General features: G+C 51.2%; 1 protein-coding gene across 1 annotated transcript; it reads right to left on the bottom strand.

The window, feature by feature from the left end:
- Positions 1–626: 626 nt before the first annotated feature.
- On the bottom strand, positions 627–22,863 carry RUFY4 (RUN and FYVE domain containing 4). Its single transcript, XM_027567281.1, has 12 exons — positions 22,460–22,863; positions 20,315–20,466; positions 20,104–20,210; positions 18,365–18,490; positions 17,911–18,017; positions 17,487–17,630; positions 16,973–17,042; positions 15,141–15,788; positions 14,306–14,412; positions 7,210–7,356; positions 1,951–2,061; positions 627–1,397 (listed from the first exon to the last, which is right to left on the bottom strand). The coding sequence occupies exons 2-12, from the start codon at positions 20,358–20,360 to the stop codon at positions 1,295–1,297; spliced, it is 1,716 nt and encodes a 571-aa protein (XP_027423082.1). The 5' UTR covers positions 20,361–20,466; positions 22,460–22,863; the 3' UTR covers positions 627–1,294.
- Between the last annotated feature and the right edge of the window lie 1,528 nt (positions 22,864–24,391).

The raw sequence follows: 24,391 nt of genomic DNA, 5'->3' as shown, positions 1-24,391 counted from the left end.
TCATTTCATGCCTAGGTATTTACCCAAGAGGAATAAAGGCATATCTCTACACAAATATATGTACACAGGTGATGAGAAGAAACTTACTTGTAATAACCTCAAATTGGAAACAACCCAAGTATCAGCAACAGCTGAATGTGTAAACTAATTCAGTATATCCATGCAGTGAAATACTACTCAGCAGTATTTTATGACAAAATAACTATGCTTTTGAACTGTGGTGTTGGAGAAGACTCTTGAGAGTCCCTTGGACTGCAAGGAGATCCGACCAGTCTATCCTAAAGGAGATCAGTCCTGGATGTTCATTGGAAGGACTAATGTTGAAGCTGAAACTCCAATACTTTGGCCACCTGATGTGAAGAGCTGACTCATTTGAAAAGACCCTGATGCTGGGAAAGATTGAGGGCAGGAGGAGAAGGGGACAACAGAGGATGAGATGGTTGGATGGCATCACCGACTCGATGGACATGGGTTTGGGTGGACTCTGGGAGTTGGTGATGGACAGGGAGGCCTGGCATGCTGCGGTTCATGGGGTCCCAAAGAGTCGGACACGACTGAGCGACTGAACTGAACTGAACTGAATTATGCTGAGTGAAAGAAGGCAGATAATAAAGAGTGTATTCTGTATGATTCTTTTTGTACAAAATTTTAGAAAATGCAACCTAGTCTCTAGTGACAGAAAGTGAGTAAGTAGTTGCCTGGGGATGGAGAGAGGGTCGGGGTAGAGATGACAAAGGGCACAAGGAAACTGGGGCTGATGGATGATGCGTCTGTTATTTTGAATACAGTGATGGCTTCAGGGTGTATATTAAAGTCAAAACTCATCAGATTTTATATAAAGTGTATTATATGTTAATAGTACCTGAAGAAAGTTGTTAAAAATAAAATACTACATAGACCCCCAAGCAGACTCCGGACAGGAAGCTCCCCTGTGTTGTGAAGGGTGGGCTGACTGAGGAATGAGTGTGGAAGGGAAACACCCAGGCCACCAGGTCTTATTCTTGGACAAGACATTCTGAGCCTGAAGGGACTTTAGACCAAGATGGAGCCCACTCTCTCACCTTACGAGAAAAGCCTGACAGCTCTGCCAAAGTCACCCAGCTCATCAGTGGGAGATGCAGGGTCAGAACCCCTCTCCTGACTGCCACCCCGGCTCCTTCCACCTTCCACACGACGGTCTGTCCACTCAAGTGCTGCCTGCCTTAGACGGCAGGACTGGTCGGACCAGAGGGCCACCAAGGGCCAAGGGGAGGGGTCGCGTGGGATGCAGCAGCCAGTCCTGGATGGGTCTCGGTCAGAGAACCTGGGCGTCTCTCCTCTGGGAGCAGGGTGGGCAGTGGCGCTCTCTCTTCTTGTAATCCACAGAGCAGGCATGGCAAACCAGGCCTCCACAGAGCCTGGGGAGCAGAGGCAGAAGAGTGGGTGCATACGGGGGATGGGTCATGAAGTTCAAGCATCTTTGTGTCTGTCTCTGCATTTCTCATCTTCTGGCTGGACGGCCCTGGATCTATCTCAGGAGGCCTTCTCTTTCCTAAAAGGTGTCCTGGTGCCCCACCCTTCCAGGGTCCTCCAAGTGGCAGGTTCTGCTGATGGCCCACTGTCCTTTCTCTTGCTGTCTGCCCTCTCACCGTGTTCCCAGGGCAAGGTGGGGAGAGCAGCTTGCTTTGGACAGGAACTCTCTTCCCAGATGAGATTAGCTGGTCGATTAATCAGTCAGCTCCTGGAAGGGTCACCCAGTCCCTTCTTGCAGAGGCCCTTCCTTGTCTGCCCCCTTTCTACAGTTCTTGCTCATGTCTCTGCCAAGTATTGGGGAAAATGAGTGGCCAGCTTCAAGTGGCCTTTCACAAATGCCTAGTTCCTGTGCCCCTCCCTCTCTGGAGTGCGCACGGGGCTGTGGGCTGGTGGAAACTGGGCTGTCCCAAAGGAAGGATGCTGTACCCCACCCATTACCTGCATGGGTACCGCCGAGACAACCGGCCAAAGATCTTGCTGCAGACGACGCAGCATCCCGGGGCCATGGACGAGAGATGCTGGACTTTCTGCCACAGAATATCCTTCTCTCTGATGGGCAGGTGGAGGTGGGGACGCACACAGACAGAGAGAGGAAGAAGAAGATGATAGAGAAAGAGAGAAAGATGGAGATACACAGATGGAGAGACAGAAACAGATACACAGAGACAAAGAAGAGGGAGAGACAGGGAAAAATAGAGGCAGTCACACAGAGATATACACATAGAGAGACAAGAAGAGAGGAGAAACGGCAGAGCAGAAAGACAGAGAGCCAGAAATGGAGAGGAAGACAAGGAGGGAAAGAGATACAGGCACTCAGAGAGAGAGAGAAAGTCAGGGAGTTGGAGAGGGAGACAGACTCCCAGAGAGGGAGACAGGGAGATAATGTGGAGGGAGAGAGAAAGACACAGGGGGAAAATGCAGAGACAGACAGGGACAGAGTCACAGACAGGGAGCAAGATGGAGAGACCAAGGAAGAGATGTAGTGAGGCAGAAAGACACAGACAAATGAAGAGACAGTGAGAGACACACACATTAGAGATCAGCGAGTCTCCAGTTTTTCTGGGAAGATGGACGATGACACCCAGGCTCCCTTCACCCAACATAATCTTGACCCATTATTTAAGAATCTGTTCATATCCCACCTCCTCTAAGAAATGCTCCCTGATCCTGGAAGCCCCCAGGGAGCTTCCTATAGCATATAATGCCTATTATTTTTATTTGACACTCAGTACAAACTGCCTTGTAGTTATGTATGTTCATGCTCCCCCAAAACTATCCTCATTGGTTTTTTTTTTTTTGAAGAATGTTTAGGAATGTGGGTTGCTTAAAATTTTTACCAAAATGACACGCACAGGCATGATTTAAACACTGAACAGTCCAGAAGGAATTATATCAAAAGGAAATCGATATGCCTCCTTCCCATTCTCAGTGGCAAACCACTTCTTACATCCTTTAGGTTTTTTTTCCTTGATATTACTTCCATATTCAAGTAATACGCTCATATTCTTCCACCTTGATTTATCGAGAGTATCTTTCATAGAACTCCTTGATATCACAGGATACAGCTTACTTATTACCTTCCTTACTAACTCCTCTTTCCTCTCAATGCAATTTTATCTCCATTTTTTGTTCCTTTATTGGTTACTACTGGAATTTTATAGAATATACCCACACATTTATTTCTCACTCATTCTATTAACTATAGACAGCATAATACGACTGCCATTCTGTAATAAGGTGGTGTCAGCATCCCTTCTCTTCAGCGCGCCTCCTTCTCCACCTCCTAATTTGTCATCTACTCCTGCAACATCCAATATGGTAGCCATTAGACATATGTGGATATTTAGGTATATGTTCAACTTTTTATCTTATTATTATGCTTATTGAATGAAAGATACTTTAAATTCTACAGTACTTTAGAATTTTCAAAAGTTTCACACACGCGATAACCTCATAATAACTTCCTTAAAAAGTCCCTTATATTGCGCCTCCCTCCTTTCCTTTCTTCACTGGTAACCACTAGTGTGTTCTCTATGGCTGTCAGTCTGCTTCTTTTTTTTTATTCACTAGTTTGTTGTATTTTTTAGATTCCACATATACGTGATATCAGGTGTTTATTTAACTTAAAGTTAAATAAAGTTAAAACTTCATTTTCTCAGTTGCATCAGTCAACATTTGAGATACTCAGTTGCTACATGGGACTAGTAGCTATCATACTGGACTGGGCAAATGCAGAACATTTCCATCTTCACAGGTATTCCTGTTGGATCCTATTATATACTTGACATTGTTTAGGTAGTAACATTTGCTGCTGCTGCTGCTAAGTCACTTCAGTCGTGTCCAACTCTGTGCGACCCCATAGACAGTAGCCCACCAGGCTCCCCTGTCCCTGGGAACTGGAGTGGGTTGCCATTTCCTTCTCCAGCACATGAAAGTGAAAAGTGAAAGTGAAGTCGCTCAGTTGTGTCCGACTCTTAGTGACCCCATGGACTGCAGCCTACCAGGCTCCTCCGTCCATGGGATTTTCCAGGCAAGAGTACTGGAGTGGGGTGCCGTTGCCTTCTCCAAGTAACATTTATGTTTGTTCTATAATTATAATTGTTTTCTGTGATTTACCTTTAGATTGATTCTAACATTGAAAATAATCAATGAGCAGTATTTACATTATTAGACAGTACATAAACATATTGCATCACCTGGAGCTGTGTTCTGTGATATTCCCTTTCTTGGAAATTTTTTGTTTTTCTGGAACTTTCTTACTCCTTTTCTTTGCTCCTTTCATGACTTGCATTTAACATGGCCTAATCCACACCCACCCCCTTCATCATCTCAGATACTCTACTGAAGTTTTTTCTCTCCTGAGACCTCCCTCCTGGGCCCTCCATACTTCTCCTGTAGTCTGAACTGACTACTTTCTGGGCTTGCTGCCCACTTGTCATCTTGGGAATTCCCTTTCCTTTCCTCATGGGCTAGAGCCACTATTCCTGAGTTCCACATCTTCTCCTTTCTTAGCTTACTTCCTTGTTTCTCTGGAGCACATCCTTAATTAACTTCCGAAGAAAGTCTGTGTGGGAGGTGAATTTTATGTAACCTGTCTATCTGAAAAATGTCTTTCCTCCACCACCTCCCCACTTGCTCCATAGTTTGACTGGATGTAGAATTCGAGGGCAAAAGCCAGTTTTTCTTAGAACCTGAAAGCATTACACCATTGAGTCTTAACCATTGACCGCTACGTCACTGAACCCTTAAAATTTGTTGGGTTCTATTTCTTCTACAAGTGGACCTGTCTTTTAGGATATTCTCCTCATCTTTGTTTTAATGAAATTTCACAATGATGTATCTAGACGCGGTTTACCCTGCCCCTTTCCTTTATTATGCTGGTTGCTCAGTGAAATCTTTAAATCTGAAGAACAACTCCCATCAGAACTGGAAAAGCATCTCATATTTTTATTGGAAAATCACCTCCTTTTTATTCTCTCCTTCTTTGGAACTCCTGTCAGTTGGAGAAGTTATCAGAACTCCTGGATTGATTCTCTGTGTTTCTATTTCTCTCATGTCTTCATTTATCTGCGCTTTCATTATATTTTCTGAGAGACTGCCTCATCTTTCTTTTCTAATCCGAGTGAATTGAAACATGTCAGTAATCATATTTTTAATTTCCGAGAATGTTTCTCATCTTTTGATGGTTGCTTTTCATAGCTTCATGGACGATGGACCTTTTTTGTCTGTGTATCTTTGTCACTCCCCTTTATTTTCTAGGCTCTCGCCAAATGTCTGGGGTCCTCGGTTGTCATTTCATGTTTAAGAAAGAGGTGATATAAGCTGTTAGGGCTCCAAGGCATAGATGGGGATGGCTGACTAGTAGCCTCACTTTAGGGCAGATTGGGCAGGGAGCTACCTGCCACATCAACTTTTACTTATTTGCCTGATGATAGACCCCTCACTCTTAGATGTTCTGTAGTTGGGGAGGCAGGCAGAAAGTACTGTACATTGTACACCGCACAGCTGTACAGAGCAGGCTGTACACTGCTCTTCCTAATGACTTTATCAGTACATTTTCCCGGTTTCTGCCCCTCATCTCCCTTCTGCCATCTGTGTTCTCGGTGTCTCTGGGCCCTGGAGTGCTAACTTGGGCCAAATTCAGTATCCACTTCTCCATCTATTTTCTGGCTTCTTGAAATTAGCTCTTATCTCTCACTTGTGGTTGGCTCCTCCAACTTTCTCTCTGTTTTATTCCTTTACAGTCATTCTAGTGAGATCTCAGGATAGAGGCTGGATAATGTGTGGTCACCTGATGTGAAGAGCTGACTCATTTGAAAAGACCCTGCTGCTGGGAAAAGATTGAAGGCAGGAGAAGAAGGGGATGACAGAGGATGAGATGGTTGGATGGCATCACTGACTCAATGGACAGGAGTTTGAGTAAACTCTGGGAGTTGGTGATGGACAGGGAGGCCTGGCGTGCTGCAGCCCATGGGGTCACAAAGAGTCGGACACGACTGAGCGACTGAACTAACTAACATGTGGTCAGTCTACCATTTTGACACAGAAGTCAAACTTCTTGCTCCACACTCCTTTTTTTTTGGCTTAGGGCCATGTCTTCCATAATGCTTCTGGGAGGGACATTGTACTATGTGGTTTGAGACCTTGTGATTAATTTCTTTAGCACTAGGAAAAACATTTGTCTCTCTTGGTGAACTGGTATTGCTCCTTTGAATGGATGGTGAAACTTTCTACATTTCTCTTTTTCATCCTGCTACCAAGATGTTCAGAGTTAAGTTTTAAACCTGATACTTCAGGAGTATCTTTTTCATCTTTCAGGAAATCTTCTCTTTTTCTTTAACAATCATATGTGTATATATATATGTGTGTGTGTGTATATATATATGTGTGTGTGTGTGTGTGTGTGTGTGTATGTATCTCCCTCCCTCTGTCTCTCTGTCTTATTGTTAGCCACCTTAAATTCTTTTGTGAGATATATAGCTAATTTTTTATTAGCTTCTTCCCAGTTGACAGATCCTCAGGGGAGATTATTCCTTAAATTATTCTTTCTTTCCTGTCTGACCTCTCCCTTGTCTCACCTTTAATCACTTGGATTTTGTGCAAGAGGATTTATTTCTAGGTGACCCCTCAGCAGCCTTCCAGTTCTAAGGGAACCTGAGTCCAGCAGTCTCGTATTTTCTGAATGAGGTGAGAGAGCACTGTGTATCTGGAAATTATCTCCTCACTGGACCGGAGGGTAGAAAGCAGGTTTTATGCATTTCCTCCTATCCTTCAGCGAGTTTAGTGGTTTGGGATGAATCCTGGTGAGCTCAGCCTCTGGAACCCAGGGCAGCTGACCCAGGACAGGCCACAGGCCCAGCGGTCTGAGGAAGTCCGGCAGGCAGGCAGGTATAGGACATGAGATTATCTCCCAGTTAACCTCTGGGCTCCTTTCCCTTCTCCTAACCTTGGTTGTTGTGTGTGTTTGTGGGGGTTGGAGGGGGGCTTGCCTTAGAGGCAGAGGACTCTATGCAATTTGTATGCTGTGCTTCCTTGGTGGCCAAGTCAGCCTCTCTGACCCTCAGTTTTCTCATCTGTGGCATGGGGATAACAGCAGAGGTGGCTGAAAGAAGGAGATGAGTTGGTGTACCAAAGGTCCAGAGGGCATGCCTGATACCACGCCCTCTCCTGCACCCCAGCCCGGGGTCCCGCCCTTACTGAATCAGCTCCAGCACCCGACTCTTCATGGCTCGGACCAGGTCCCGCTGCCCGCCAAGCTCCTCCTCATACACGGCGTCCTTCCTTTCAGCCTCCCGTTGCTTCTGCTCCAGCTCCGCCTGCAGCCGGGCCCTCTCCTCCTGACACCTGGGCACAGAGGAGGGCTGAGTTCTGAGGGGATGGCGCAGCATCTGTGTCTGAGCCGGGCTGAGTGACCGGAGCCCCACCTGGGAAGCTGGTGGTGCCCCCGCAGCTGAAGTGTACACACACACCACACATTGACAACACTGCACACAGACACCACATATAACATGCAACCACAACACATACAGGCACACACACTACACTAGACACTACACACACATATACTGAACACACTGACAACATAGCACACACACTGCACACTATACACACACACCACATAACACCCCACACACCATACAATCACAACACAGCGCACACACACCACATATGACACACAATCTCAACGCATACAGGCACACACACCACACTAGACACCACACACACACTGAACATACTTACAACATAGTACACACACACTACACACTGTATACACACACCGCATAACACACCACACACCATACATTCACAGCAGAGCACACACACACACACCACATATAACACACATTCACAACGCATACAGGCACACACACCACACTAGACACCACACACACATAGCACACACTACACACACACACCCCATACACAACACCCCACACATACCACATACAACACACATTTACCACACATACAGGCGCACACACCACACTAGATGCCACACACACATACACCACACACTTACAACACAGCACACACACACTACACATATACCACACACATCACATGTACCGATACCACACCCCCACTAGACATACACACTCACCATACAACACATCACACACTTAAACTTGCACATCACAACATACATCACACACATGCACATAACATGTACACACACACACCACACAACACGCACACACTTCACACATACTCACAACACATCATACACCGATAACTCCTATGACACACCACATACACTCATCACCCAACACACACATCTCACCAGAAAAGCACTGTGTGAACTGACACCTACAGATGACTCATCAACCGATCAGAGCAACGAAAACAGGATCTAGCCTTGCATGTTCCTCTAGAGAGAACGAGCCAATATTTTCAATTGTTTTCCTTCTTTCTCTCTCTAACATTTTCATTTTAAAATACCATTTTCTGGAAAGGCATGCTCACAATCCTGGCTGATCTCTGGGGGGTAGCAGATGCCTGGGAGCCCAGGCTGGATGGGCAGTGCCAGCTGAAAACAACTGCGGTGTTTGGGGAAAGCAGTAAGTGATGCAGGATTTGAAGTGACTTTTTGGCTTTAAAATATTTTGAAAATTGCATTAGATTGTCTTTTCAGTTTAAAAAAAAGTCATATTAAACATATGGCTTTCTTAAATTTCTGTTTCAGTTTGGGCTTGGAAACTCCTCAGTTCTATTCTTGCCTTTTCCTTTTGTCTTAGTGTCTTCCTAGAAGTTTCTAAGAAATCTAATGGACTGGAAATAAAAGGGTCCTAGCTCCAGGCCCCTACCTCTTACTCCATTGTTCAGACAGGTGGGTGTTGTAATGGTGGTGTCTGTTCTATGACCTCTGGATGTGTGTGTGTGTGTGTGTGTGTGTGTGTGTGTGTGTATGTTTGTGTGTGTATACCCATGCCCCTAAGGGAAGAGGTTTGACAATGAATTGAATTATTAATTTAAGAATTTCTGCCATAGCATGCTGCAGGGAGGAAAACTGGGTGAGCCATAACATCAGACAGACAACAGCTAGCCACCGAAATCCAGAAAGGCCAGTCCCTGCAGCCATAGGGAAGAGTGACTTAACAAACATTCGAGTCCTCAGCCTCTTCATTTCTTAGTATTAGGATTTCATTTTCTTAAGCTAAGTTACTTGCCCAGTGATCCCAGGGCCTCTGGTGTGGGCAGCGCAGGCCCTAATGTGACCACTGCGGTTAGTCAGTGTCTTTGGGGTTAGAGGGAACATTTATTAAGCACCTGTTATTAAGTCACTTCAGTTGTGTCCAACTCTTTGTGACTCTATAGACTGGAACCCACCAGGCTCCTCTGACCATGGGATTCTCCAGGTAAGAAATTAAGCACCTACTGTGTGCCAATGACTGTGTTAGGTGCCAGGAATACAGCAATGCCTAAGGTTCTTGGTGGAGCTTATAGCATGTTTGGGGCAGTGGTTAAAATGAGTGATGGACCAATAACATAATTAAGTGTGTGACAACGCCAAAGGAGTGGCAGAGCCGCAGAGCTGAGGGAGCACTCAGGAGGTCTTCTTAGACAGGGTGACCTTTAAGCAGATCTGAAAGACAAGGAAGCAGCCTTGCAGAGCCAGAGAAAGGGACATACCAAGTTCTGCAAGTTGGGAAGAACTTGGCTTATTTGAGGAAATGAAAGAAAGACGTGCGAAACTATTGGGTTGGCCAAAAAGTTTGTTTGGGTTTTTTATAAGCTGTAATAGGAAAACCTGTATGAGCTTTTTGGCCAACTAATACAGGGGGTGGGGTGGGGTGGGGAGGCAGGAGGCAAGGCGGGAGGCAGGCAGAGTCCTCAGTGCTCTAGGAGGAGTGGACTTTGATCTCAGTGCCATGGAAACCACCGAAGCATTTTAAGTATTTAAGGGCTTCCCTCCATAGCTCAGTCTGTAAAGAATCTGCCTGCAATGCAGGAGAATCAGGTTCGATTCTTGGGTCAGGAAGATCCCCTTGAGAAGGAAATGGCAACCCACTCCAGTGTTCTTGCCTGGAGAATCCCATGGACAGAAGAGTCTGGTGGGCTACAGTCCATGAGGTCACAAGAGTTGGACACGACTGAGTTACTTTCACTTTTACTTTCAAGGGGGTGACAGACACTCCTGGGATTCCCTCATAGCTCAGTTGGTAAAGAATCTGCCTGCTAGGCAGGAGACCTGGGTTTGATTCCTGAGTGGGAAAGATCCCCTGGAGAAGGAAATGGCAACCCACTCCAGTATTGTTGCCTGAAGAATCCTATGGACAGAGAAGCCTGGCAGGCTACAGTCCACGGGGTCACGAGAGTTGAACAGGACTTAAGAGACTAAACCACCAGCACCACCGACACTCCTAGGGCAGGAGGTGTCCTCTTTCAACCCGGAGGGAATTAAAGTCTATTGAGAATCTACTACGTGCCTGGCACTGAGCTTAGTGCTTTATAGCCTTGTTTCATTGAACTTCCACAAATTTATGGGACAGGTGATATGATCATCACTTTATAGGAAAGAAAACAGACCTTTAGAGAGGTAGTAACACTTGCCTAGGGTCACACAACTTGATAAGTGGAGGGAGCAGAAATCTGAGAGCAGGCCTGCCCAGCTCTAATCACTCGCCTCCCCATACTTGCATGCATGCAGGGCCCTGGTCACCAGTGGTTTGTGGCATCAGGGCTGAGTGGACAGCAGGTAGGAGAGTGGGATGGATCCTGACGGTCCTGCGGCAGCCTCTGGGGAGCTCAGTGCTGCCACCCAAGTTGGGGAGAAGGGATATTTATCTAGTTCCCCATCTGAAGACCTTCCACTCGTACCTGTCCTAATCCCTTCTGCTTTGAGGTTAACCCAGGGGGCAGATCTGCTTAGAAAGAAGATCTCACAGAGCATCTGACCTGGAAGAGAGGCAACCATCTCCTTTTTGCAAATCAGGGACCTAAGGCAGAAGAGGGACCCAGGGCCACACAGTCAGAAAGCCAGGAAGCGGGTATGGAAAGCCCAGGTGTATTTTTATAGCCCTGGGTTGTTCTGCTCTGGGACCTGCCGCGTCTCCCCTGTGCGTATAGCCTGGGGCTCTGCACCCTGCCCATCCTGAGTCCGTTCTCCCCACCAGAGCCAGAGCTATCCTTCAGAAACCCAAGTCAGACCATGAGACACTTCTGTTCATGACTCTGCTTCTAGAGCACGTGGAGGCCTCTGCTCTAGCCACACGCCTGCTTGTCCCCAAGCTCACATCTCCTGGGCCTTTGCACCTGCCTGTCCTCCTGCTTGAAAGGCTCCTCTCGAGACACCTGCCTGGTCCAGCTTTGCCTTTGGTTGGAATTTCTGCTCAAAAGCCACCTCCTCAGAGAGCGCTTCCCTGACTCCAATTCTAGATGATTCTCCTCTCTCTCTGGCCCCTGCAGGGCCCATGACTATCTAAAATTGTATTTCTGTTTGTTGATCTGTCGTCTGTCTCTGCAGGCCTCTGAGAGTAGACGTGCCTGTCCTGCTCCCTGCTGTGCCCTCCCCACCTCTGGCCACAACAGAGGCAGAGTGAACATTGTTCACTCTCTGCCTGGGCCCCATGGCCCTTCTCACAGTTGGTGACACACTGTCACCAGCTCGAAGCCCACGGCTCCTTTCCGAGGGGTGTGGGGTCTAAGTTCCTGGCTTCCAGGAGGCAGAGGGGCACATTTTTGTCCTGGCCTCCGAAGCTTCTGTTACTCGCCACCCTCATTCCAGTGGTTCTCCAGTGGGTCCTCTAGCCCACCCTCTCTCCTCCACTCCACTCAACCACCCATCCAAAGCTCCACTTGGTGTCTTACAGGGGTCTCGAACTTGGCAGGCTCCAAACCCAACACCTGAGCTGTCCCCGCCAGCCTGCTCCTCCACACACTGACTCTAGCTTTCCAGTTAGTCAGGCCGAAGGCCTGGAGTCATTCTCGACTCCGTCTTTCTCTCTCACCCCACATCCAGTCCCTTGAGCCTGACTTCAGGATCCAGCTGCTCCCTGTACCCTCATCGCCCCTAGTACATCCCAGCTCCCCTTCCTTATCGGTCTCCCTGCTTCCAGCTTGGATCCCCTGTAGACTAGCTCCATGGGTCCAGGGGCGTGAATCCTCGAAAACACAGGCCAGCCTGAAACAGGCACACCCATGCAGACAGAGGGCAGATTAGTGCTTGCCCAGGGCTAGGAGGCGGAGGAGGGGGGTTGGGCAGTGTCTGCTAATGAGTACCAGGTTTCTCTTTGGGGTGATGAAAATATTCTAAAATTGACTGTGGATGCACAACTTTGTGAATACACTAAAAACCCCTGAATTGTTTTTTAAATGCAGAGAAATATAGTTTTCATAAGCAGAGTTACATCATGTCCCTCCTCTGCTCAGGAGACTCAGTGATTCAAAGTCACGCCAAAGCCAAGGTCCTCTGATGACCCACTAGGGTTTCCCATGACCCACCTGACCTTTTCCTACATCCTCTCTCTCTTTCCCGCCACTGGGGCTATAGTGGCACTCCTGATGCCATGCCCGTTCCCACCACAGAGCCTTTGCTCCTGCCGTTCCCCCTGCCTGGAACATTCTTCTGTCACATATGCAAATGACTCCTTTTCCCTTCCTTCAGGTCTTAACTCAAACTTCACCTTTCCAGGGAGGCCTCCCCTGGTGAGGCCACCTCCTTTTAAAGTATCAGCCCTGTTACTTCCCATTCCTCTCTCCTGCTTTAATTTTTTTCTTCTTAGAACTCATCACAACCTGACATCCTGTGTATTTTATTGCTTGTATTTATTAACTGCCTCTCCCACTGGCGTGTAAGCTCCACAAGGGCCAGGATTTTGCGTTTTATCCTTGAAAGTGTCTTCTCTTTCTCTGTCTCTCTTTTCCTGTTTGCCTCTCATTTTCCAGTTCCCTGTTGCACAATCTCTCTTCCACCCTCTTGACCATCATAATCATAACTACCATAGCACATAGAACAGGCCTGGCACAGAGTGGGCATGTAGTGTTTGTGGAATGACTGGGTGATGGATGGGATAATGGGCTCAGGACAGGGGGCTGTGAGACAGGGGCTCACCCAGCTCCAGGGAGCAACTGGGGCTGGGTGGTCTTCCCAGAGCCTCCCAGCTTCTCCCTGCAGCCTGTCTTGGTCCCCAGAGATGGTCTTGGGTGGGCAAGGCCCCCGCACTCACTTAGGGTCTGAATCATGGGATACTTTGCTGAAAAAGAACACAGGACTCAGCTGAGCATCTAGCGGTAGGAGTCCCAGGGGGCCTTTTGGGCTTGGTTCCTGGGTCCCAGGCCTCTCTGCGCCTGTTAAGCAGTCAGTAGATGGCTCTGTGATTCACTCTGAATCACAGCTACGCAGGCTCCCCTGGTTTAGGGCAGGTGTCAGCCACGTGGGAGAGGCAAGGCCGGCGGGCAGACTGAGGCACACAGACACCAAGGGAGAGACACATGGTGAGACTGAGTCAGACCTAGGATGAACTTCGCGTGGTGTCATAATTTAAAAATAAATTGTGACCAAGAACCTAAGAAAATGAAAGGCTGAGGGAGAAAGCAGAGACAAACGTGTACTTTGGACCCCTGAGGTGGAGTGATGATGGGAAGATGAATGTGCTGGTTGCTGAGAGAGGGAGAGATGGGGGGACTGATACACAGGCATAGCGGGTACTGGCTGAGGAGTGGCCTTTAGCCCATTGCTTCTGGAGTCAGCTGCAGGGTCTGGATCTCAGCTCCTCTACTAACTAGCTGATGTTGGGTGAGTTGTGTAGCATCTTGGAGCCTTAGCCTCCTCATCTATAAAACGGGGGTTCTTGAAGGACTGGTCTCCTGAGGTTGCTAGGAGCAAGCACCTGGAAGAATGCCAGGGCTGTACGTGCTCCGTGATGATAGTTATGATTACGATGATCAAGAGGGTGAAAGAGAGATTGTACAACAGGGAACAGGAAAAGGAGAGGCAAACAGAGGGAAAGAGGGAGACAGAGAGTGGGGCAGGAATGTGGTGGGGCGGGGGTGCTTTGTGGATGGAAAAGAGAGAGGGGAACGATGAAGAGGCAGCAGCAAGTGGCAAAGGTGAGTGCAGGAAGGGAGGGACCCATAGAGCTCTCCTGGGGCTACTTAGGGAGGCCAGCGAGGGAGGGGGCTGGCAAGGGATAGCAGGAATAGTGTTCTGTATACCTCAGCACCCCGAAGTTGTGCCCTGGCAAGGCCTGGTACACGGGAGGTGCTCAGAAGATGCTTCCTGGCGTGACCGTGAATGCGAGCCTCCTGCCTCCTGGCTCCCACACCTGGCTGTGATGTTGGTTGCCCAGGTTACCTGCTGAGCTGCTCCTGCAGTGCCTTCAGCTCCCCTTCCTGCTCCTTCAGCATCTGCTCCTGGTGCTGGGCTTGCTCCTGGGTTTTCTGCAGCCCATATCTGAGGCTCTGAAGGCAGGGACAGGGTGAAAGGAAATGGAAGGTGAAGGAGGAGGGCAGAGCCCCCAGCCCGGGACTTGACCTGGCAAACACTCCCATGAGACCCCAGGTCATGTGAAACAGCTCTTGGGTGGAGCGCAGGACTGGGGAGAGCCCTGGGAGCTGTGGTGCCTGGCTGTGCCCCTGGATGAGCCTGGAGCCATGATTTCTTCCTTCACTAAAAAATCCAAGTCACTGGCGGCAAGCATCTGGAAGCCTCTGCCTAGGGAGGATGCTAGAGGAAGGCTTGAAAACAATTTGGGTGACCGCGAGGAGAAGCAGCCACAGGGGCAACAAGGTGGGTGGGGCCTGCAACAGCAGAACTTAGATATTGGGAAGAAATCTGCCAATAAAGAGGGTAATGGACCTTGAGGATAAGCAACTGCCCTGAAGAACTTTTGGGAAGGGATTGCAAACTCAGATGCCCACAGAGCTGGGCAGGTAGCATGGATGAACAATGTGGGCCTGGTGTGAGGCAATAGGGAGATGTGGGGATTGTGATAAACTGAAGAATGCATGATCTTCATGTGATGAACCAAAGAACTTCAAATGGTATCCTCAGATCATAATGGTTCTGTGTGGACCAATACAAATTAGTCTATGGGCTGGAAGGGCCCAGGGCCACCCTTGAAGACACCTGCCTATGGGGCAGGTTAGAGCGGGGAGCAGAGACAAGTACAGAGCTCGACTGTTCTCACCTTGACGACATCCTGCAAGGCCATCTCTGCTTGTTCCTCCCTCCTGGTCACACTGGTCACTCCTGTCTGCTCTTGAGGCTTCTCTGAGGTGGAGTCTTCCTTGGTTCCCAGGCCCTGAAGGACCCAGAGCTCCCCTGGGATACTAGGCACCTTCCCATCATGCTTGCCCCATGACACTACGTCCCCTATTGTCCCTTTGGGGCTGGAGGCCAGCAGTCTATGGATATGACTCCTCTCTGCTTCCCCTTCATGAGTCCCCTTTGTTGTCCTCTGGCCCTCCACACCCAGCAAAGCTCCCTTGCCCTCAGCCTCTGACCCTACCACCTCCTTCAGGGGCTCTCTGGCTCCCTCCCCCTGTCCCTGGATGGTGGGTGTTGAGTCCTCCAGGCAGATCTCTGTCCTTGGAACTCCTTTCTCCTGGTCTTGCTGAAACTCCTCCCCATCTAGTTCCCACATGCTTGGGGGGCACCCAAGGCTCCTGGGATCCTCCTTCTTCTTTTCCAAAAAGTGGGGATGATGCCTGTGTTGCTGGGACCTGGGAAGTCCAGCCAACCCGTCTTTCCTGGGTGCATCTTGCAGACAGCTGGCTTGGCTTGTGTGTGGCTCCTCCAGGTGGACTTCTGTGGAGTTCCCATATGTGGCTGATATCTGCAAAGAAGCCCCGACTCCATCATCACTCTCAGCACCAGCTCACCATCCTGGTGCATGGGAGAAGCCACAGCCCTAATCTAGTGTGTTTGCTAAATATATGAATTCCTGTGTCCTCCCACTAGAAGCCTGATTCAGGATATTTGGGGTAGGGCCCAGGAATCTGAGTGTTGACAACCTCAGGTGACCCAAGGCCTGGGCTTTCATCTCATCTGGGAGCAATGGTGCTTCTCAACGCCCTTTCCTTCCTCACCTCCAGTCTGCATCCTCCTCCCTCCTTTACCTTCATCTTCTGCATCTATCTGATTTTCCCTAAGTCCTTCCCACCACTCTCCTCTGATCTCCCCCCTCCCCCCAAACTTGATTTCTCTGTGTTTCCTTTTTCTGATCTGTAAAATGGGAATACTATCTCCTTACAGGGTTGTGGTGAAGGCTTAAATAGACCAACAGCCCCTAAGAGTCACCTCTGTCAAGAAGCCTTCCTGGCACTCCCATGTTCCTAGGTGTGTCTGGTCACTACCTTTAACTTGTGTTGCAATGTGTTCCTTTAGGGTCTATCTCCCTAAAGATCTGGAACTCCTTAAGGTCCGAGACTGAGCTATAGAATCTGCACCCCGGTCCTGGAAGCTGGCGGGGTGGTGGTGAAAAGCGAGCCCATGGAAGGATGAGAACCACAAGCTACTGCCTAATGAGTGGGCATGTACCAGGAGCCTTGCCCTGCGCTGCACCTGGGCTGATGCATCGTCACAACCCCCACCCCCACCCTGTGAGGCAGGACAAGTTTTGTGCCAAGGACTATAGTTAGTAAGGGATGGAGCCGGGATACGAAGCAGGCACTTTGGCTCTTTCGTCACTCTCTGAATTGAATTGACATGTTTGCAAATGGTCCAGCAGAGGTGGTTTCCCTGGGCTGTTTTCTATAAGCTTCCAGTCACCCTCCCCAGCCTTCCCTGCTCCCCAGGGCCCCCAGCGGTGCCTGCAGGTGCTGCCAGTGGTTCCTTTCTTTCCCTGGTAGATACCCTCACCACCTGAGGGATATAAGCTTATGCTACTGTGGCTCCCGAGGTCCACCTGTTGGCCTCTCCATCTTTGTCTAGCTGGGTCAGGGCTCAGTTACTTTTCAACCTGGGGGTCCCAACAGAGATAGAGAAGAGGCAACTAGAGTGAAGGTTGGGAAGAGGCACCTCCTTTGGGGACTCTCTGGTCTTTCTGGGTCTTCTTCCCCGGGTCCGGCTGGAATCGGAGCAGTGGGACCTGAAAGTGAAAGAAGCAGGGAGAAGCTAGGTCTCTCTCCAGCAGTGGTCTTGGTCCTCGGATGCAGGACACCCCATCTTTCCAGCCACCCATTCATCCCCCCACCTTCCTGCGTTCCTGCCTTTCCACCCTGATGCATGCATTCCTTCTGTCCATCTACACATGCATCCCATCCTCCATCCATCCTTCCATTCCATCCCAACATCCATTCATCCTTCTAACCATCTACCCCAACAATCCAGCAACTCTTTAATGAAGCATCATGGGACATCCTAAGATGACACTTGGAAGACAGAAGTCTAGGGAGGTGGAGAACAGGGATTTCAGGGAGCAATAAAGGAGGGAGGAAAAGATGGGGCTAGGGACTGAGGGTTAGTTTGGGAGGGTGGTGGTGCTGGGAGCAGGCATTGAAAAGAAGCTCCCCTCCATGCTGCCCCCACTCACTCTGAGAACATGGGCCAGGCCCCATCCAAGTCTGGCCGCTGCAGGTCCAAGTCGAAGGTCATCCCGTTGAGAGCATAGAGGGAGTCCAGGATGTCTTCCCGGAGTTCAGGGCACACCAGAGGGCTCCGGGGGCCATACCACTCCCTGTGTTAACAATGACCCATGCCCTTGGCCTTTGGTTCTGGTGCTATTGCCACCCCCGACCTCAGAGAATCCACTTCCATTGCACACAATCTTGGGATGGTTCTGCAGAACAGGGTTATGGCCCTTGGGGACCAGGAGGCCCAAGCATCATGATGCTACCAGGACTGGGGCTCTAAGCTCCCCCTCTGCCCTTTCTTCCTTGACTTTCCCTTAACAACCCTTCCTTTATTTGTCCTTGATATCAAATCATCCTTTTTGGGGTAAAGAGGCTCTTACCCACCTGGTAAACTCTGGGTTCAGGAGGCAGAGCTGCAGGGACTCGGCCAGTTGTCCGTGGGCAAGGCAGAAGCGGATGAAGGCCCGGCCTTTCCCCAGTGGAGTCTTCAACTGAGAGTGCATAGGGGACGAGTTGGGCAGATGGAGGTGTTAGGACAGAGGGAACTCAACCGAGACAGAGGGAGAGAAGATGGAATGACTGAATGGTTGATGAGAAAGGGTGTCCTGGGACTCAAGGCTGTGGGAGGAAAGGGAGTGGAGAGGGGTGCTGAGGGAGGGGCTAATAACAGGTGGGGACCAGGGGAGGGCTCCTATGGCCAGTGGAGCAGGGATGGGTGACAAGGGGGACCTTGGGCAGGCCTGTGTCCCCTCCAGCCCATGAGCCATCTTTGTCAAGGGCCTAGGGGCAGGACCCCACCATGCCAAGGCTAGCCTCCCTGCCACCCGGCCCTGGATACCTTGTCCAGTGAGTGGACGAAGCGGACTGGCTCCGTGTCCCCCCGCTGCTGCCACAGGGCCGCACAGAGGAAGTCCCAATAGTCTTTCCGAGGCCTCAGGAAGCTCTTCTGCTCTTTCTGGTCAAACTGGGAGCAAGAAGAGGGAAAGGAAAGTGTGGAAATGCTTCCTGCCAGAACCCGCTCTGCCATCAAGCGTGCTGAGTGGTCATGTGATGGCAGGGAAAGGGCTAGTGCAGACAGAGCCAGCTTAGGGTCCTGGTCTGCCCTAGCTGGCTGTGTGATCAGGAGTAAGCTGCTCGATCTTTCAGAGCCTTTGGTGTTCTCATTCATTCATTCATCTCAGAAATACTTATTGAGTACTTACTATGTTCTGGGCCCCATTTTAAGCCTTGGGGATACAGCAATGAACAAAGTGAATAAGCAAAACAGATAGTACATTAGATTGCACTGACTAATAAGGAGAAAAAATAAGGTGGAGAAAGGGAATGGAAAGTGTGTGGCGTGTACATGCATGTGTAAGATGTGTGTGGGGTGTGTGAGTGTGTGATGTGCATGTGTGGTGTGTGTTAAAAATGTAGATTAGGGTGGCTCAAGAAAGCCTCACTGAGGAGGTTTTATTCAAGTCCAGATCTGAAGGAAAATGTGCTATCCAAATTTCTGGATGAGGAGCATTCTAGGCAGAGGGAACGGCAGGTGCAAAGCCCCTGAGGCAGGTGCTTTCCTGCTGTGCTTTAGGAAGAGGCCAGTGTGACTGGCGTGCAGCACCTGAAGGGCAGATTGGCAGGAGACCACCTAGGCACACAACATACACCACACACAAACAAACCTCACACATACATGCACACTCACACCACACACATCTACACGCACATAGAGAAGTAGGAAGGGGATGTGTGTGTGGGGTTGGGCATGGGCTGGTCATCAAGCACCACAGGAAAGAAAAATTAAACAAGAAAGAAAGTGAAGTTGCTCAGTCGTGTCTGACTCTTTGCAACCCTATGGACTGTAGCCCACCAGGCTCCTCTGTCCATGGAATTCTCCAGACAAGAATACTGGTCTGGGTTGCCATTCCCTTCTCTAGGGGATCTTTCTGACCCAGGGATTGAACCTGGGTTTCCTGTACTGTAGGCAGATTCTTTACCATCTGAGCCATCCAGGGAAGCCCAAATTAAACAAGGTGGACATATAAAAGGTTTAGCTGGCCACATAATAGGTGCTCAATAAAAGCTAGTGCTACTGATGATTGAGGCTGTAACCAGCAGTGAGGATGGCCAGCCCAGGGACATCCATGCCTCTGAAACCTTGGTCTTTAGAGCAGGAGGCTGCCTCCAGCCCCACCCAACCCTACCCTAGCCCTGCTCTGGTTCACTTCCCTCCAAAAGTGAGGTGAGATGTCCAGAAGGATTTGTTGATTGACAGAGAGGAGGCCCCAGTGGCTCTATAGTAAAGAATCTGCCTGCAATGCAAGAGACATGGGTTCGATCCCTGGGTCGGAAATGGTAACCCACTCCAGTATTCTTGCCTGGAGAATCCCATCGACAGAGGAGCCTGGTGGGCTACAGTCCTTGGGGTCGCAAAGAGTCGCACACAACTGAGTGTGCACACACAGTCACAGAGACGAGGTAGTGTGTGGTAACACAGAGTGGCAGGGGCTCTTCCTTCAGCGCCTGGGAAAACCCTTTCTGTTACTGGTTATTGGGACCTGGAGAGATGGGAGAGACAGGGAGGGGAGGACCTACCTGCAGCAGAAGCTCCAGGCAGCCACAGAGTCTGTGCAGCTCAGCACTGGTGTCTGTCACCGGCTGCTGCCCAGCCCCGTAGCCTTGAAGGATGGCAGAGACAGCAGCTGTGGGGAGGACGGTGGACGTCAGACCTCAGAGAGGAGTGGGGCTCCGAGACCCCTCACCTCTCCCCAAGTGCCGTCCCAGAGCTCTCTCTGGACACTCTCACCTTTCAGGTCCCTGGTCATCTTGAGGACAGCCCCTTCTTTGGCCATGAGTATCTGAAGGACGTGATTCCTTATGGTCTAGAATACCGGCCTGGGAAGGAGCCTCAGGTTAAAGCTGCCCAGCACTCTCCTCATACAAAGGAAGAATCAGAGCCTAAAGAACAATGTGACATCTCTGGGGTCACCCGGCGAGTCCACTGGTAGGAGAAAACCCCAGCTCCTTCTTGAGAGGCAAGGCAGGAGGAGGATGGTGGGGTTCCCCCACGCCCCAGGGAGCTGTTCCTGGGAGGCAAGTTCTGTGCCCTTGCCTGATACCCTTGTCTCATTCAGTCCCCACAGTAACCCTGGGAGGTTATTAACTCCATTGTATACGAGGAGAGGAGGGCTCAGAGAGGGTGTTCTATCCAAAGTTACCAAACTCTAAGGGATGAAACTAGAATTTGAACTCAGGTCCCTGTGCCTGCAGGGTGCATGCTCTCAACCCTGACTGGCTGTGAGCAGTCCTAAGGGCTCATGTGTGCCAGCCATGTGGATGCTGGGCTGAGGGGGTGAGGCCCTATTCCCCAGAGGGGGCCTTGCCCGAACAGTCATCATCCTTGGGACACACATTCATCCTTTCCTGGGCCCCAGCCGAGCGGAAAATGTGTGTTTTTTGAGGAAAAGGAGGCAGGAGGCAGAAGCAAGGCAAGGCCCCAGAGTGGGGGGTGGGCTAGAATGCTGGGGTGTGGGGTGTGAGGAGCAGGGTTTTAACCCTGCTGCTCTCTGCCCAGGGAATCTCAGCCTGTCTTCCCCACACACAGTGGATCCTGGGGCTCAGAGAGGAATGACGTGGCCCCTAGGGCCCGTGAGCTTATTCTTTGAGCCTGAGACAGGCACAGGGTGGGAAAGCCAGGTGTCCGGCCTCCCACACTGTGGTGGCTGGAATTTGGGGGTGAGTGGGAGTGAAGGAGCGCTGGGATGCAGAGGAGGGGAAGGGAAAACAAAACGAAGGGAAGGTGAGGGAGGCTCGGGGGATGGTATTCAGGGAGCATGGTGCTGAGAGTCAAGAGCCCTGCTCCTCCAACCCGGCCCTGTTGCGAGCTTGCGGTGTGACCTGGGGCACATCCTTCACCTTTCATGGGCCTGGATGTCCCCACCTGTAGACCAAGGGGTTGGATGGAGGGTCTCTGCAGCTCCTTTTAGCCCAGATGATCTCTGAAATCCACAAACACCTAGCTGGACCGCCTCCCCTTCCTCATCTCTATCCAGGATTCCTCTGCCCTTGCTTCTGGCATCACTCCCTTTCTCCAGCCACCCCCAGAGACCCAGGGGTCTCCTTGCTACTCACCTGGAAAGGCCTGGCTCTCTGGGGCATGGAAAGCTGGGGCACTGCAGCCTCAGCCTGTTATCTGTGACTGAGCACTCTGTACAGCCTCTCTCAGGGTTTGCTGCCTGGGAAGTGACTCACGCCCAGTCCAGTACCCTGGACTAAGGGGAAATTTTGCTCAGAGCAGGAGGAACGGAAGACTGTACACAGGGAAGAAGTGGTAAAGGCAGGGTCAAGGGCACCGGGGCAGATCCTGAGATGGGAGACGGTTCCTCTTAGGCAGACCAGGGGCAGATTCACTAGTTGGCCCAACAGAGATGGGGACCCAGAGTAGAGGCAACTGCTGCTTTGCAGGTGCTTGCTTTGCACGTTCTATCCGCTTCTCATCAAGGTCACTTGCTCTTGTCTTTCTTCCTTATCGCCACCAGGTGGCACAACGAGGCTATGATGCTGCCCCCATGATCACCGCGGGTCTTCACTGTCAGTTGGAGTGTGGTACAGATGGGGAGAGGAGAACAAGGGTCCCACTGCGTGTCTCCCCGTGACTGCTGATCACCAGTGCCATCTCCCCAGTTCTGGGAATCACCCGAGAAAGGTCGAAAGTGAAAGCACTGGTGAAAGGCTGTATTCACGAATGGGCTGGGTGGATTGCCCAGGTGGGCTGGGACTCTCCCTCCCTGGCTATGGCTCTGCCTCTCTGAGGCTGGGGTTTTTTCCCCGTGGGGTCCCCAGGAGCTAGTACTGAACGCAGGGAACAGAGCAGCAGGCCCCTGCGAGGACAACCCACTTTACCCACCCCCGCCCTAGGAGCCGCGCGTAAGCCCTGGCGCGCACGCGGTACCCAAGCTTGGCTCCGTCCTTCCGTGGGGACTTCCTGCCGGTCTCTTCTTCTCCGGGACTTGGTCTCCCGCGTGCAGAGGCTGCGTCCCCCCTCTCCGTCCCCCGTGTCCCCGTCTCTCCCTCATTATCTCTCCTTATCTCCTTCCTGCCTCTCCCGTCGCTCCCGCCGGCGCTGTCTCTCTCCCGGCGGGTCCCGAGACCCCGCGCGCCCCTCCCCGCGCCACCGCGCCCTCGGGTCTCCCTCCTCACTGGCTGCGTCCGGGCGCCGGTGTCACCGCCCCTCGCCCGGCCCCGCGCTCCCCCGCTTCCTGGCACTGCGGGCCAAGGAGGCTCCGGGCGGGGACGGGCTGGGGGAGTCGCTGGTCCCCTCCCGACGCCCTGGGCCGAGCGGTGGCCAGGGTGAGGGGCGGGCGGGCGCCCGGCCGGATGGGCTGCACGGTGAGCTTGGTGTGCTGCGAGGCGCTGGAGCCCGGGCCCCCCTGCGGCCCCCAGCCCCCGGGGAGTCCCCCGGCCCCCGCGCCGTGGGAGGACCGAGAGCCCCCGGGCTCATTCCGAGCCCAGAGCAGACGGCTGCTGCTTCAGGTAGGGCGCTGTGCGGGTAGGTGGCAGGCACAGCCTGGTTCACCTGAGACAGGTAAAGAGCCTCGCAGGGAAAGCACCCAACATGGGTCAGGGCGCGCTGGAGCCCGGACCAGGTGAAGGGCAGCGTGTTAGGTCTCATCTGGCTGTCTTGTGACCCTGAGAGAAGGGTGATGTAGGACCTGACCCTTAAAAGGGCAAATAGTTCAGGTGAGATTTTAGGCGCCATGCAAGGGAGGCAGGGCTGGGCTTGCTGGGAAAGGCACTGAAAGAATGAATTTTCCCCAAGCTAGTCCAGCAGTTGACTGTGTGTCCCCACCCGTAGCTGGACTGTTGTCTCTGACCAGGGCTCCATAGTCAGGAGGGAGGGGGCCTTCTGAGTCAGGGAGGGTCTGGTTAGAGCCAGGACTGACTTGAAGATGGTGGGGGAGCTGGACCCTCACCTCTGCACTCTCTGTTCTGGGTAAGTCTTAGAGCCTTGCAAGTGGGAAGCTGACCCAGGTGGGTGGGAATAGGCCGGCGTAGGGAGGCAGGTGTCTGTCCTGGATGAGGCCTCTGTCCCCTGAACTAGAAAGCTTGGTGTAGGTGTGGGCATTGGATTTCTCCAAGGAGGAGGAGGGATACTTGGACTCACCTGGGACTAGACAACCTTGCTATAGGCTTCCTGCACAATCCCAGCCTACCTCCCTGTTTGGGGGCTGTGAAGGCTGCAGCCTCCTAAGTTTCATTTGCTGTATGGGGTTTGGATTATGCTGGTGTCTTTTGTTCCTCCATCTGGGGCTCACAGAGTATGGGCAACTCAGAATGTATGGTGCGGGTAATCCCTGCTCCCTTATACCCCTTTTTTGAGGCAACCAGCGAAGCCAGGTGTGTGCATCTGCATATGTGTGTGTGTGTGCACCGAAGTGACTCCTCTGCCTCACTTGACTGGATGCCCCTCCAGGTCTCAGATCTGGCATATTCGTGGTTGTACTCACAATGCCAGGCATAGGGCTGCGCTTATAAACCCTACTCTGTCCTTCCCAAACTCTAGCGCCAGTCATCACCGTAATGACCAACCATGGTGAGGGACAGGCTTGGTGGAGTGTAGATATTTTCTGGGTCCTACAGTGACTGGTGGCCCAGGGATGATCCTGTTGGAAGCCTGAGCCCAGCTTTGGGCCCTGAGGATAGGGTGAAGCCTGAGGGTGTGCTGGGCATCCCAGACTACCACCTCTCTGTCCTGGAAAAGGGGCAGAAAGTGAAGGTGATGTGGCCTAATTTTTGGACTCTATATCCCCCTCCCCAGATGTCATCCAGTCTTGTCCTGGCCTCAGAGCCTCATGAACCCTCCTCTGTCCTTGGAAGGTTTCAG

Source organism: Bos indicus x Bos taurus, chromosome 2, assembly GCF_003369695.1.
Source record: "Bos indicus x Bos taurus breed Angus x Brahman F1 hybrid chromosome 2, Bos_hybrid_MaternalHap_v2.0, whole genome shotgun sequence".
NCBI lineage: Eukaryota > Metazoa > Chordata > Mammalia > Artiodactyla > Bovidae > Bos > Bos indicus x Bos taurus.
This window is presented reverse-complemented; position numbering and strand designations above follow the sequence as displayed.